Here is a 16937-nt window from a genome sequence, read left to right on the forward strand (position 1 = left end):
CACAAATAAGAAAAGTTAATGCTTTAAATTAATGTACATATTGTTGCTACAAGAAAAGCAAAGCTTTCACAGATAATATTGGCCTCTAAGATTAATAAGCTGCAACAGAAGCTAAGCTTCCACATATAATGTTGACCTTTTTCGCGCATGTAACACTTTAAGATACATCACATAACTGTGACAGTAAAATTTTTAATTATGACATAAATGTCTGATACCGGTTCGAAATTCTTCTACATGGTCGTTCCCAAAGAGTTGATTTTTAAATGAGAGTCATACGCTTTGTGATTTAAGAAATTCATCGTACATTCTCGCACATATTCCATCTTGCATAAAAGGAAATTTACTTTGTTAGAAATAAGTTCATTTCAGCAGTTGCCGAGAGCGCCAGATAACAGGCGTCACTGTGCTTGCTCAGCTACGATGACGCAGGAAGCCCGTATTTTCGTACGTGTAAAACATCAAAAGATCTTGCATTAAAACGAATCTAATATAAACATCTGTCACGTCACGCTCATCGGAGGCAATTTGCTGTTAAGAAGCACTGCATAGTCTTCCTAAAGCCTTTGACATACTTTACTGTTGGCAGACGCCTGTATGAGCACTGTGTTTTGTTGTCGTACATGGCATATTTCCTTCGGGACTTAAGTTTTATTTCTTTTTTTTCCGTTCATGTTTTGTTGCTGCAGTATTACTCTGCAGAAGCAGGATACAGTAATATTCTTTGTTAGAGTATTGGTTCTTACCAGTCAAAATCATAAAAATTTAACTGAAAACTAAAACAATGAAAAATTTCCGGAATTCTAAAAAATTCCCGGGTTTTTCCCGGATCTCCCGGGTCATATACACCCTGTTTACCAGAAACATCAATGCTATGTGCATCTTGCGAGACTGGCATTCCATAAAAGACTGTTTGCAAGTACTGCGTAAACATTTACACTTGAAACCACACAGATTCACAATGGCATAGTAGATGCGTGATAAGGTTGCTCATAGGGAATACTGTGTGGAAATGTTGTCCTGGATGGAGGGCAACGAGATATTCATGAACACAATAATCTTCAGTGATGAGCCAACATTTCATGTCGGATGCATGGTGAATACCAACTACTGCAGAATACAAGGCAGTGAAATTCAGCATGCAACCATGGAACACATTCATGACATGCCCAAAGTTAATTTGCATTGTGCCCTTAGCAAACAAAGTGTATGGCCCTTTCTTCTTCATGGAGATAACTGCCACTGGTACAGCGTACCTGGACACGCTTGAAAACTTTTTCAATTACACAAATCATTGAACATAACAGAGATGGGACAGCTTACTACAAGCAAGATGGTGCACCACCTCTTTTCACACACAGTTCAAGGTTTCCTCGATAATCGCTTCCCAGGCCAGTGTAATGGCCATGAAAGGCCAATTGCATGGTCACCCTATTCCCCAGACTAGACAACAATGCATTTCTTTCTCTGGAGTTTCATTAAAGGCCATGTCTATGTTCCTCACCTACCATACAATTTAGCTGATCTGAAAAATCTAATCTATGCTGCCGCTGCACAAGTTACACATGATTTGCTGCAATGAGTGTGGGAAGAAATTGATTATCTGTGGGATGTTTGCCGCATCACAAATGGTAGTCACTTCGAACCAAAATGACACATCTACAGATTCTATAAGTTATCTCAATAAATTTCTGCATCACACCACTGTTGTAAAATCCTTTTTGACTCACCCTGTATCAGCATTTATACAAGGTTAATTCTCTTTGTAAGCTCAAGTTTGAGAGGTCACACAGATGGTTATTCAGGATTTTAATTACATTACTCATGTTCAAATCACATCATTAGTTCAGAATTCTGAGTTAATGTGCCTTTATTGTAACATTTTCTATCTCAAGAGTCGATCTCCCAAAGACTTAGAGGTTGGATTTCTTAATTTCCTTGAACCAATTTTTGTAGTACATGAGCGAGATTTACTTACAAGTTTTTAAGGCCAAAAATGGATTCTTTTTTACTGTAACATCAGTTAACGGCAATTATTACACAAGTTTAGCTAGGATTTACAGTATTCTAAACAATTCCCATGTTACTGTTGTCCATCACCATTCTGTGTCACTGTGCAACGACCTTAAATAAATGACAACTTCACAGGAACACACTTATGTCACTGGAATGTAATATCAGTAGCAACACCTCTAGTTTCAAACTGCCTGCTCTTCACATTAGGGGTGATTGTTACTTGAAGTATGACAACACAAAAAAACTAGGAAGGTACAGCTTTGTAATGAAATTGGTAAAAAGGAACTGAAGCCAGAATATTCAATGGTGATCTACAAATCATATTCAAAATATGGAACTATATTTATATTTTCTTACAATATTATGAAACCCAACTTTACGTTTATGCTTAAGACGAACCAACAGCCACGTGAAGAATTCAAATGTACACAATACACTGCATAGCAGTTGCAATTGTGCAATGGGAAGTGGACCTGGAGCCCAAGAACCCATGGACAATAAACAAACTCCCTGAGGTCCTCAAGTGTGCAGGATGAAGCCACAATCAAGCAATGAACATTAAAATAATTCAATGTGCTTCTTCATCTTCATTATGTGACCTCGCAATTTATTGTTTCTGAAGCACACTCTCTACAGCCAATGGCAGTACATTGTTTCCATCAACAAACATTTCAACTCACCTCACAATTTTCTTTCAAAATTCCCTTCCAAAGCCCTCAGAAACTCCCTGTCCTCTCCCACACACCACCTGAATTTTGCAGATGGCACCCCACCCCACTAAGTATTTCAGAATTACCCATTGAGTGTCTCTTAATTCCCTCAAACTTCTGCTCCCATTTTTTGCAATTCCATCCCCATTCCCCACAACCTCAAAGTTTTTCACAATCCCCCCCTTCCCCCTAACCTCTCAGGATTATTACCTAACATCTGATTTTTCCAGGTTCCTCACTCCAATCACTGCCCTCATCAAATACTGTGAAACTCTATCATGTAACTATTTTAACGGTGCATTCAATATACAATAATATATAGTGTTGTTAATTAAGGAACTTTTTTATATTCCCTACAGCACAAAATCTAAGCACAGAATTCAGTCATACCTGTCTAAATAGACTCTGAATGCTTTTAAGAAGATTCGAGTTCTATTAATTTACAGTTCCATCAAGAATATTTTTAAATAATGACATCATCTGCACACAAAGTGCAAAGCCACTCCCTCCTCCTTAAGATTACTTAACTATAAAAATGTAAGGATTGTGCTAGTTAAATTACTCTCTAATGAGCATCTCAATAAGATAAAATGAAAATGTCATGGCAACATCTACTGGGCCACGGCATAGATCTTAGAAAGTTTAACGAAGTGCACTTTAACCTCAACTAGAAAGCGTATCAATACAACTCAGCATAAGCCAAAACATTAAAGTGAACTGTTAGCAATGTGTATAAAAAACAGGAATGAAAAACAAAAAACCTCATATAATTATTTCACATTGAATGATACAAGCAAACATTCAAATAAATGCAATTATGTAGATTTAACAGAACCATTCAGAGAGAGCGAGAGAGAGAGAGAGAGAGAGAGAGAGAGAGAGAGAGAGAGAGAGTGTGTTTTATTTAGACACACAGATCAAGTATCATAACTTAATTTGTTACCAGGTTTGTTATACTTTCCAACGATCTGCTTTACAGCTAAGATTGGTTCTTTTGTTCAGAAATTTTTTTATAAATTTTACGTGACAATAATTCTTGAAATATATTTACAATATATATACAAATATGTATCTGCTGATGTAAAGAATATATTCTCTAATGACATGTTGGCTGAGCATCCTAATGATGTATACCTTATATACTAAAAGCTACACCTTCTTTCACCTGTATTTCCATAGTTTGAACACTTAAAAGTATGAAAACTGGACACACACAATTCAAAAAAGTAAAGAAATAAAAGTTGTGTGGCTTCCAGCCTGATCAGGGCATATACATGGATAAGGAAAAAAATCCTGGATTTCCCAGTTAAAAAATACGCTTTTTCCCCGGGTAAAAATACACTTTTTCCGTGCTAAGTGGCTGTATACTTTCCCTTGGAACTATAAATTGTATCAAATGTTTGAATGGTTAAAGTTTTGTACACAGTCGTAGAATTTCCTGGCATTTTAGAAAACGAAACTAGAGAGAGAGAGAGAGAGAGAGAGAGAGAGAGAGAGAGAGAGAGAGAGAAATAAAGGTTTTGGAAATATCTTTGACGTGCAGCAACATGTATGTCAGATATTTTCATATTATGATATGCTGCATAATCTCATATTCCAAAAGTATAATTTTGAATTCGACCAAACACAGCACATTAGTTTCCGAAGTATTAAAATCGAAATTGCGACGCCTTTGGTAAGCCAATCCAAAAGCATTAAAATCGAAATCGCGATGCCTTTTGTATGGCAATCACAGCTCATGTTGCGTGACCTCGCCAGCCGATGACAGCAGATATTCAGAGCTTAGGACACATTATGTAGTCAGGCTTTCCTGTACAACATTGGTCTCTCAAGATTAATGAGCTACAAGAGAAGCTAAGTTTTTACATGTTATACTGTTTTTTTTTTCCTTTTTTTTGCGTATGCTGTACTTTAAGGTACATCACACAAATTTGCCAGTAAAATTTAAAATAGTGGCGTAAATGTATGGATTTCTGGCTGGAGATTCTTCTAAGTGGCTGGTCCTCAAAGTGATAAGTTTTAAACGAGAGTCAAATGCTCTGTGATTCAAGGAATTAACCACACATTCTGACATGTAACATAACTCATCTTGTGTGACAAGACATTTACTATTGAAGGTAACGCTTTTCAAACCATCATTCACAATATTTTCCCGAGACCTGTTACAAACAGGTTCGTTTCAGCAGTTGCCAGAGAGCACCAGAAAACAACCGTTACTGCGCAAGCGCAGCTATGATGACAAAGGAGGCTCGTTTGTTCATACATATAAAGCATTAAAAGATCTTACATGTCATATAAAAACAGGACATCACAGGATATTCCAAAAGCATCAGAATTTAGTAAACCATACTAAAATGCTTAATTCGGCTTGAAATGCACATTCAGGTATGTCCAGATTCACAATGAAGTAGGCCCCAACCTGAATTTTAAGCTTTTCAGTGTGGTTTTCAGGATGTAAATTCTCTTTGAGTACCAATACTGTACTAGCTCACGTTTGGATCTCTATTGAGGCATAATGCCATACCACTAGATGAAAACATTTACTTCAAATTCAGCGAACAGTTGGAATTAGCCAGTACTTTGGAATGCAACACTTCATTTCAAATAAATTGACAGCCTGAGCAGAAAAAATTAATAAAAGCCAAATTTCTGTAGCAAACAGTCCAAAATAACTTCATTGGTCTGCAACACAATTAATGCTTGGCTGCCAAAAACGAAAACAAAATAAATCTGGCAGCTTTGGCACGCCAGATAATTTTTTTCCGGTTAGCATCTGGCTGCATGCGGATACACCTAAAAGCTAGCAACCAGAAGCAGTTGCAGGTACTGCTCATACGCTACTCAACTGTGCAAGTGCATACGCCTTCTGGCAATTGCTAAAACGAACCTAATGTAAACAGTTGTGACGTCACGTCACGCTCATCGGTAGCAGTTTGTTGTTACAAAGTATTGCGTAGTCTTAGTCCTGAAGCCTTTGGAAATATTTTCCTGTTGGCAGAAGTTTGTGTGCAGTTTTGTTGTTGCATTTCCTTTGCAACTGAAGATTATTTTTGTTTTTTCTCTAGGTTATGTTTCATTGCTGCAATATTATTCTGCAGTAGCACAATACACCAATATTCTTTGTTAGAGCATCAGTTCTTGCGAATCAAAACTATAGAAATTTAACTGAAAACTAAAACAACGAAAATTTCCTGGAATTCCAAAAAATTTCCGGCTATTTCCCCGTTTTCTCCTGGATGAAAAAAATTCCCAGGTTTTCCCCGGCTGTTCCAGGGCATATACATACTGCTGGTGCAAGTTTTCAGATCTGATAGCACTTCGGTGGCGAGTGTGTATCAATTCCTCTGCTCTTTTATTCACGTAGCTCTCATTTAACATCACACAACTAATTGCAACTTTGTTCCAAAGCCTTCCATAACATTAAAAATCTGTGTGTCAGTAAACAAACCATGACCTCTAGTCATTAGCCAATAATGATGACCACTGTACTACAGAGGCAGCTATTCTAAAAAGTTAGTGTGTGTGTGTGTGTGTGTGTGTGTGTGTGTGTGTGTGTGTGTGTGTGTGTGAGAGAGAGAGAGAGAGAGAGAGAGAGAGAGAGAGAGAGAAAATTTATATACTGGGTCAGAAACTCCAAATATCTTTTTTAAGTGTGCTGCAGGGCAGGATGTATTGAAAAATAATTGTTAAGAAAAAGTACAATATGTTGTGCAGTTATTCAGTTAATTACCACTGAAGTTAGCCAATCAGGCATTTGCACATGCAAATTGGAGCAGCCCGTCAGATACATTTGGTGTCAATAGTTCTCTCAGCATAGAGGTTAGCACCTTTGGTTTCAGTTCCATCCTTCCTACAGTTCTGAATCCAGTTTTTTTATCACACACTTTTTAGGAAACCGAATGAAGAACACAATGGCCTGACTGGATAACTCATTGCTAATTAACTTGGAAATGGAGCAGCGTATCAAGAATTTTCGTAACAATTATTCCTCAGCACAAACTACCCTGCAACACTCTTACAAGCTTTTCATACTGTTTCTGACCACCATGTGTATGTTCACAACTTTGTGTAATTTCTTCACAATTCTCCATGAAATGATTAGAGTTTCAAGAATTTTATGGGGTAAAAACATTCACAATACACATAACTTATTGAACAGTATATATTTGTGCCAAATTATTCTAAACACAATGTTATATTAAGATATATCAAAATCAGTCTTTTCTTTAACACCTGTTCATTAATTAATCAATACAGTACAATACAATGGCTCAATAAAAAAATGATCATCACATATTGGCATTAAAATTGCGCGCGCGCGCGCACACACACACACACACACACACACACACACACACACACACACACACACAGTACTAAACAACAATGCTCACAAACATGTATTATCCAGCTTGTTAATAAAATAAGATTAAAATATGGAAGACACTGACATGTTTAAAATAATAATAATAATTACTTGCTTGTTTTAGATCTAAGAAACCTCATGTAAATTCCCACTCAACCCTAAGTCCTTCGAATCCCTTTATCTACATCCCCCCCCCCCAACACACACACACACACACACACACACACACACCAACAACAAAAATTCTTTGTTAGGTCCCAAATATTGCCTCAATCATTTCAGGCACTTTGTATGCCCATCACAACCTATTTTTGTTTAACTAACCAGTACCCATCATTTTCAGGTTTCTCAATTTTTCTACATTCCCTATCACCATATTTCTTACTACTGATTCACCATTCTGTAAGGGTACAAAATTTATTGTATGTCTTACACCTCCTCACTTATTCCATCAAATGACAATTTTACACCATTTTAAACAAATTTTGTTGGTTCTTAAACATTTTTTTGTTGGTTTTTACAAAGTGCACACTACTGAAATTCACTTTTCCCACTTTTCAACAGGAACTCTTTTTCTTCTAACTGTAATTTCCTCCTACACCAACCAAAGCACTTTTTTTTTTTACTTATAACATTATTTGCTGGAAGACTATCTTGCCTTATTACCCTGTTAGCCACATAGCATCATTCTCAAATAAGGAATTGGGTGCCAATTCTTAAAGCCCAAAATTCTGCAACCATTAACGAAACCACTACACAAGAGAATGAAGACAAATACAACAATATAACTAACGCATTAAATCATAAACAACATCAGTGATAACTCCAGTAACTGAATCAAACACACAACAATCGAATGACAAACAAATGAGAGAGACTGGAATTATATCCAACAAGACGACTTGTAACAAACAATGAACAAACACTATCCTTCTCATTTGTAAACTACGACACTATCATATTCACTATTTTTTATGCACTGAGAAAAGTCTTCCACATACTGCTACAACAAAAAAGAAATATTTACTATTTACCACCACCAAGAAAACTGTAAGGCACATTTCAGAGTAAGAGTCAACTGGTTATAAAAGTGATGATCATCAACCTTTCAAATCAAATTTGAACAAATGTTACACTGTCAAGTTCACTATCTGATTTGAACGCGAAAAAATAGATTTTGAGGCAAATACTGCGTAATCATGCTATCATTATGCAACAGTTATTCATTGGGAAATCTAGGGCCAGTGATGTGAGAAAGGAGAAAACATTGTTGAATTGTAAATGATGGAATATAAATTGAATGAATATTACACAACTGCAAACAAAAAATATTGCTTTCAGTTACAGGAAATCACTGCTTCAAATTAGTGACTGGGCTACAGCAACTAAATGTGAGATGTGATGCAGAAAAAGAAACTGAGAAGCTACAGTAGGTGCATTTCCACATAAAAGTAATAAATAAATTTCTCTCTCAGTATTTGGTGACTTGCTTCCAAGTACAAATCAATATGAAACTCAAGGCATACATTTCAGCACTAACTTCAGGCAAACACAATATGCCTTACAGGGCTCTTTTCAACCACTGAGAGAAAATTCTCATTAACAAGACTACATAAAAGTGTGAAATGTTATTTACAATTCATGCTACAAAAAATGAAAATGATATTATTCAAAGATTCACACATGAGAAAATTTAATAGAACAGCTACAACTGAGAGTTCAACTTGTTACACGAGACTTGACAGAAGGAAATACTTGCAGTGGATTTTGAGGAAGTTCTGAACGTTTCACAAGGCAGGTTGTACAAGGAACATTCGAAAGTGCCACAAGCAAAAGCAAGGTGGAGGACCTGTGGGGGTGGAAACAACAGTGTTAGATTAACTTCGCTAATGAAATGTCATATGCAGATTAAGAAATACTAGTTTCATATTGATGCTGGAACCATGGGAAAACATTGTTGTCACAGTGATAAAATGTGTGTGGCACATGCATGAGTATATCCTTTTGAAACATTTTGCTGTGTTATAAACAGTGGGTCTTACTTCTGAAAGGCACCCTATATCAAACGAACCATCACTGACACCCAAGACACACCTGTTTTGTATATTTCATCCAGCTTTGCTGCAACCTTTTCATCAAGACCATAAGCAACAAGTTTTTGATAGTCTTCAGTCACTTCAGTTTTTACTTCTTCTTTGACAGACTTTTCTTCCATTGTCACTTCGCCGTTCCCCTCCGCCATAACTAAAAGAAAATAATTACATATTAAATATGTGACACAACATTAACTGAAATTTTCACATCGCCAATTTATTGAACTACATAACTATGAAGTACTCAAACATATTGAACAACAATACGATCATATGTGGTACGAAACTAAATTTGTGACTGGATTGAGGACTTTTTGGTAGTTAAGATATTGCCTTGGATGGAGAGCCTCGGCGCGTGGTCTAAAGAAGTGTGTTGAAGCCCGAACTGTTGATCTGTATTAATGAGCTGGCAGAAAATATTAATAGTATCTGTTTTAGCCTATAATCACTCTTTCTTATTTTGCTTGCTGGCTACCAACTTCAGTATGCAGTACAATCCTCAGGCCATCTTACAATACAAAATCTCATAGTACATAGTTGAAATAATAACATATAATACAGTTCTCACATTACTATTTTAAATACATACTGTAATTTTTTATCATAGGTGGCCTGAAGAGACTCCTGTGCACTGAAAGGGGTAGCCAATAGGCAAAATATAGAAAAAATGCAACTATAGACTAAAACAGAATTTCATTGGTTGCTGTTCCAACCGGCAGTCTGTCGGGAATATGTAATATGAATACTAATCTGAGACATTCTGTGGATGAATCTATTATATATAATTAAGTTATGTCTGAAAAATGCTGCAAAAATACTCAAGTCAGATCTTGATAAGATTTCAAAGTGGCACAAAGAGTGGCTACTTGCTTTAAATATTCAGAAATTTTAAATTCTGCACATCTTAAACATGAATTCTCAGCACCCTATGCCTGAAATTTCACTATGTCACAACTGGAAACAGTCAATTCCTATGAACATCTGGTGTAACAATTTTTAGGGATATGAAATAGTATGATCACATGCAGTTTACAAAGGAGACTGTGTACAAGCTACAGGTGACCTTTTGAGAACACTGATCAAGCCTGAACAACCATATCAAATAGGACTAACATGGGATAGTAATGTTTAAAAACAGGGGCAACAGGAATTGTCACAGTATGTTGACCTGATCATGACAGTAACACTAAGGTGCTGAAAAACCTGATCTGCTTGAAGCCACAATGTCAACTATCCTTCAGAAATGGGCTTTCAAGATTTAAGAAACCTGTTAAATGAGGGCTCTAGAAATATGCTTAGCCGCCGCCCCCCCTCCCCAAATGGACCGCTCTCATAGGGACTGTGATGACAATTAGGATATTCCCTTTCTCACACACTTCACAATGGTTTTCAGAGTATAAATACAAAATATTTTCGGTACAGCAAAGTTCATAAAATTAAAGCTCTGCACTGGCCAGTGACGTCATCAGCACTAATTTCTTGTTTAATTAATGGGAGGCAACAGATTAACCGCAACTGTAGACTAAAGTCCATATGTGGAGCAGAATACAGTGAATCACAGCTACATATACAGTGAATCACAGCTACATATTTAAAGAACAGCTACCACACCTAATCACAGAAGGATATTATCAAACAAAACTTTAGGCCAATAATGGAACAGCGCAAGTCATTTTTGTGTTTCTCCAAGAGGTGTGTATTTCATGTGAAAGAATGTGGAACTACATGCAAGAGTGTGCAGAAAATTGATAAGGCAGTTATCATACCGCTAAGCAAACCCAATACGGCTAGCTGACGGGGAGTGAGTGAATGTATCCAGTAGTGCAGAGCACATTTGTTGCTGGTGCAGCTATATTGAGCCCATTGCCCACAAATTGCCATGGTAGACTGTCAATCACTTTGCTATTTTGATGAAGGGGTAGTCATGTTTGAAGTCACATTTCAATTGTGAATTGGCAAAACAATTGCCATGTCCCTGTCCATATATCTTTCGCTTTTTGGGCATTTTGTAGTTAATACTTATGTCCCCACTCAGAACCTAAACTTTCCCGAATGTTTCTGATATTTGAAAGGTGTTGATAACAAGAACATCTACAGCTGAAATGGCCTTAATCTTATATTGGGGGCCAATACTACACTAGTTAAAATATGTGAATGCAAAATGTCTTGTTGCCAAACTTGTCCCAAGTACTGACTAATATTAGCTTGTTGATAGCATCACTGTTCAAAGCTGATAATGTACCAAAATCTCTTCTCTTTCCAATATTTAAATCCACAGTAACTCTTTCAACATAATCAACTTATCATTAAGAAATGTGGCATGGCTTCCAAGTGGAAGAGCAGCAAGTAGCTCAACACTTTTTTTAAAGTACAATGAAAGTTCAAAGCTGGATCTTAATTGTATAAGCTACTCTGCCGAAGTGTAAAAACATATAATTGCTTAAAAAAAAAAAAAGGCCTGTAATTCTCTAACAATCATCACTTGGAAAGGCAAAACACAGTTTGCTATCATCACGAAGACTGTCATTGGCATGTAACATAAATCTTTAAATACTAGTTCTAGGAACAAAGACTAGTCCACATTCTCGGACAGTTCCACAAAACTATCAGGAAGTCTACGCACACTCCTGAGAAAAATGTTTGTGGGACATCTAGATACAGTAAAGGACAATGTCACTTATCTATGACCAAGTCCTTTTCGCTATGCGCCACTAACTGGAAAGCATAACATCTCTTCAAGGTCAGTGGGGACTAACACTGAATTTCAAGTGGAAGAGTGAAACAAATGGCCATGATTTTTCAATATCAAGTGAGTCAGAAATCATTTTAAATGAGCTGGGTAAGCCACCAACAACCTAACACTAAAACTGGATGAACACAAATTTCACTCATAAATGATTTCTGCTTCTCTGTACCAATGTTCCATCTGGTTCTTAGTATTTCTACTTGCTTCACATATAGTAAACACAGATTATTTTCATAGTGGCAGCATAATATTACCTGAATGTGGCTTATTTAAAAACGAATTTTCATTTTATCCCAAGATTATCATTTCTTCTCAATTTAGATAGTGTATGCCAAATAATATTATGTTCTCTAACAGCTAATTCCTTACCAAAAATATGAGAAAATCTTAAACTTACTTAAAAAGAACAATTGTTTGCTATCAAAATAAGGAGGGGGAGGATAAAGAATCACTGCACTTCATATATCCATGCACTATGATTTGTTGTAAAACAAAAAGAGTTGTCAGTGCAAAAGAGTTAACATTTGATTGTAACTAACAACCTATACCATATGTCCTACACACGACGGAAAAGAAGTGGTGTATCAAAGTGCAACTGGTAATTCAACCTAGTTTAAGTAATTATCAGCATAGCATAAACCATACAGTATAAAAATATACTGTAATAAATAATTTGCACTTCTAAGCAAAATGTAAATGTCATTACTCCTTTACCATTAAATATTACAACCAGAATAAACATGAGATATTATGCACACATTTTCCACCTAAGCTATTCGGCATGGTGAACTAACATAATTCATTCGAATCAAAATTTCTGGATAGGTAATTTACTATATGGTTTGCTATTATCTCATTACAAAACCCTATGCACTATTAACCAGAATAACTTGAAGCATTTCAGATTGAACTGCAATACATACTGTCATGTACTTTCAGGAAGTGTGGACGTAACTGGAAAGGAATGATATCACGAATACTAAATACGCAAACAAAACTTGTGGTGGTGATCACAGTGGCGATTCAGTGGATTTCATATTAACATACAGTACTCATATCACAACCTACATTCTGAACTCAATGTTTTACACAACAGCTATAAATGCTTAAGTACTCTAAAAGCACAAAAAGTGATGGCTTGCACAAATAAATCTAAATTCCATCTTGGCTAATGCGTCCCCTTCACTCTCCACAAACACTGATGGAACTCCATGTTCTCAGCTTTCTTTTGTGAAAGGGAGCATTTGACCAAATGCAGGTGCTTAATTGACTATTTTTGTAACTTCGAAATATCTCAACACTCCCTCTGTTTTCAGTTTCGATGGTTTATTTCCTGATTCTGATAAACAGAGGCACCTGTACAAGACACTGCAGCACACGGAAGTCCTACTTCCAAGTAAACCATTTTCTCCAGTATAAGCGCACCCACATGTTGATATCACCACAGTAAACACAATTTCATCATTTCATCCTTACTATTAACTGGTGGAGCCACTAAAATTATTGTATAAAAATGCACTCCCAAAATGTGCTTTTTGTTTTGTTTCAGTTATTCACGTGCTACACAACTGGCCATGTGTTTTTAGAACGTGTTGTCTTTTTGTCTTTACCATCAAACACACTTAATAATTTTGACTAATTTAAACGATTAACAACACGCTCTGCATGTTTCCAATTCTTAGGCACATTAGGTAAACAAATAGTTCAACGCGCCAAGGCCTCACCACCATTTGTTTTGAAGACCTACAAAACAAAGTATTTCAGATATCGCAATGCCCTACATAATATCACAACACACAATAATTTAAATATCTATTACGTCACGCTTACTAAAAATATTTATTACTTGCGCTTCATGACTGCCGCATCTCACGAACGTTTTGAAACACTCGTTCACTTCATACCGGCCGGCTATACGGTGCTATGGTTCTGTGTAACCGTTTACAAAAATATCCAGCGTTGTTTGCAGTTTAGAAGTATGACGCCATAAAGTAAACACGACTACATTTCACTAAAATTGCGAATTTTATATACTGATTCCTGTTACGTACAACGTTCGTCTCAAACAAAACCTGCACTGCATTACCTCCAAAATACAGTAAACGAATTCCTCCGAGAGGGAAATGGCGGCAGACAACGTCAACGTGATCGCGTACAAACGGGGTCTACACGACGACGCGCAAGGATAATCTCAAACCCAGCGCCATTCACACAGGGCTTGCCTTCAAATCATTGTACTGCTTTTCTCATTGGTCGAAGAACATAGTGGCGGTAATAAGAAACACCAACATGCTAAAACGTTAGCGGTCAGTCAAGACAAAAACTGATGCATTTTATTTGTGCCTCTTTAGGACGCCCTTAGTCGATGCAATGTAAAAATGTCTATAATCTGAATAAGTTGCGCTAAATATGGTACAAATGTTTTACGTAACAGACTGTTTACACAAGTGCCTCCCTAATGCGTGCGTTTCAGCGTTCCTTGGGACTTGGAAATATTTCACGGAGAGCTGAACTTCTACAGCGTAATTATGAAAACTGCGTTTTCAAAGTAGTGTACGGCTCACAAACATCATTAGTGGTTTACGTTGGTGCATATAATGTAGCTCCTTGTGCTACAGCGCCAGTGGTGGTTATTTTCTTGTTGTCAGACACTCCAAACTGAAGAATGTCGTAAAACGAGCACTGAAACGCTTCTCGACACTGCACTCTTTGTATGTTGCTCCTACTGTCTCCCACCAATATTGCAATACTTATCCAACAAATGTCAAAACTCTGTTTATTGATAGTTATTTCAAATCTGCCTTTTGCTCTCAGAAACTGATAGCAGTTTCCTCCATCTCACCTAAATATGCATTCCGGTACCGTGACGCCCATACTCGGGGGGCAAGGGGGAGGAGGAGATGTCACTCCCCCGCCTCAACGGCTCTCAAGGAAAGGAAAAACGTGTTATTCGGTGTTGTTCTTTAAAAGAAATTATTTAGAAGTCGGTATTACGCACATTTTTAACGGGGTCGGAACTTTTTATTCAAGTCGCCATTCATCTCCCAAACTATTAAAAGTACTTCATACCTCAGTCTAAACCCCCCCCCCCCCCCCATACAATCTAATGTATATGCGACCTTGTATCGGTAAAATTTTGGCATATGCCAAGAGGAACCTCAAGGAAACCAACTGAACGTTACACAGCGTAGTAAACGTCCGTTAACAAAAACATAGTTGCAGTAGTGATAAAAGTACAGTAAATCACAATTACGTGTTATACGTAAAGTAACTTTCATCGTGCTTCATTTGATATTTTAAGGTTTCGTTTTCCGTCATCAGCTATCAATCTGTTTAAATAAAATGTACGTATGGTCCCTGCATACTTGTAATAGCAACTTGCATTTTTTTCAGTGTCTGATTCTGAGTGAGATCATTAGCTGCAATAATCAAAATCTAGCAACTGCCTATATAATCGTTTTGCGTGTATGTCTTGCTGTACTATAAACAGTTTGTACCGTCAATGTGCTGAGAAAAACTGACTAGAACGCTGCACAGCTAAACATTTGCGCTCCTGAAGACAATGCTATCCCGAAACGCTTCAATATAACACCGTACATGGTTTCTCCACATGTTAATCTAACTTACTTCATTTATGTAGTGACTCGAAGTCTACGGCAGACTTCGGTTGAACTAGTATTGAAATCGGCCTTTGTAATAAATGGGCAAGACCATCATGTGACAAAGGTGTGTCGACTCCAATGAGCTCAATGGTCGACTCCCGATCGTCGTGTAGTCGTAGAGCATATCTCTGAATGTAATGGTGGAGTGAGTCTGTTGTTGTGTATGCAGGGGAGGTCAGCAAATGTTACAAAACACTAGTGATGAGTTTGATTTATGATATACCTTGACAAATTTCACACTACCAAACGGTCTTCAAAGTAGCGAAATTGTTTTAATTGGGCGGTGAAAATGCATATATTCCTTGTACTTTGGGTTCTCACAGTTTTGGGCGTGAACGGGCAGTATGAATGGCAAACGCGCGATGCTTTCGACGAGATACGTCAAAAAATGGACAAAGTTACGTCTGATAATTGCCCAATCCAGCGTGTGGAGGACTTACGACTATCAGAAGATTCAGTGTCACATATTCCAGACATAAAGGACATTAATATTAATCCAGTGTTCCCGAATAGAACTGCGTTGTTACATCTTCATAATATGGCAATGAGCAGGTCTTTCTTTTGGAGTTACATATTGCAGTCACGTTTCATTAGACCAGCAATAAATGATACATACGATCCTGGAATGATGTATTATTTCCTTTCAACGGTCGCAGATGTCTCGGCAAACCGATACATCAACGCTAGTGCCATATATTTTGCTCCGAATTCTTCATACACTCCGTCGTATAGAGGATTCTTCAACAAGACCATGCCACTTTTTGCACCCAGAACTTTCAGGTAGGTAATGCGTACACAAGTGTTGATTAGTCAGACTAGCCACAAAACATAAAGAAATACAGAGTGCTGCTTTACGCTTCAAAGAGCATAAATTGTAGTTCAGGTGGTCCACAATTTCTTGACAGTTCGATCAAAACTGCCTTAGTCTGAATAGACTCAACACTATATGATTAATACCTGGCTAAAAAAAAAAAATTAAAAAAAAATAAAAAGGAGTTAGTACCATATCATCTGTGCACATCAATAAACTGGATCTTAGTGGTCATTTTCCAGAGTGCCTAAAAAGAAATGGTTTTCCCTTCAAACAAAAAGTGACAAGTCCTCTACTAATAGTTGTCACTTTCCTCTGGTTCATATACGTTTCAAAATAATTTATTGTTGCAAACAACAGCAAAAATGTTTGCATTGGCCAAATATTAATATCTTGACAGTGTCGGTATGGTTTCCTGTCCAAATTCAGTCAAAGCTGTTCAAATCGGTACTTCTTTTGTGCAAGCTTGTTTCAGATCAAAACACTGTGCTAAAGCTACACTAATTGATTTTCCTGTAGACTTAAAACAATTA

General features: G+C 37.0%; 2 protein-coding genes across 10 annotated transcripts in view; one reads left to right on the forward strand and one right to left on the reverse strand.

Moving 5' to 3' along the window:
* Window positions 1–16937, reverse strand: part of LOC124776258 (heterogeneous nuclear ribonucleoprotein R-like) — a 110665-nt gene that overhangs the window by 63060 nt on the left and 30668 nt on the right. For 7 of the 9 annotated variants that reach the window (XM_047251142.1, XM_047251148.1, XM_047251141.1 and 4 more), the window contains exons 1-2: window positions 14018–14121; window positions 9187–9336 (exon numbers count right to left, since the gene is read on the reverse strand). In XM_047251142.1, the coding sequence (XP_047107098.1) occupies window positions 9187–9334 (148 nt within the window). In that variant the 5' untranslated portion in view covers window positions 9335–9336; window positions 14018–14121. The other 2 variants (XM_047251143.1, XM_047251144.1) reach the window with 2 other exon arrangements.
* LOC124776257 overlaps window positions 15719–16937 on the forward strand; it is a 62520-nt gene continuing 61301 nt past the window's right edge. Inside the window, exon 1 of the mRNA XM_047251140.1 lies at window positions 15719–16373. Within this exon, the coding sequence (XP_047107096.1) occupies window positions 15883–16373 (491 nt within the window). The 5' untranslated portion in view covers window positions 15719–15882. The remainder of the gene's footprint in view (window positions 16374–16937) is intronic.

The sequence above is a fragment of the Schistocerca piceifrons genome, chromosome 2 (assembly GCF_021461385.2).
Source record: "Schistocerca piceifrons isolate TAMUIC-IGC-003096 chromosome 2, iqSchPice1.1, whole genome shotgun sequence".
NCBI lineage: Eukaryota > Metazoa > Arthropoda > Insecta > Orthoptera > Acrididae > Schistocerca > Schistocerca piceifrons.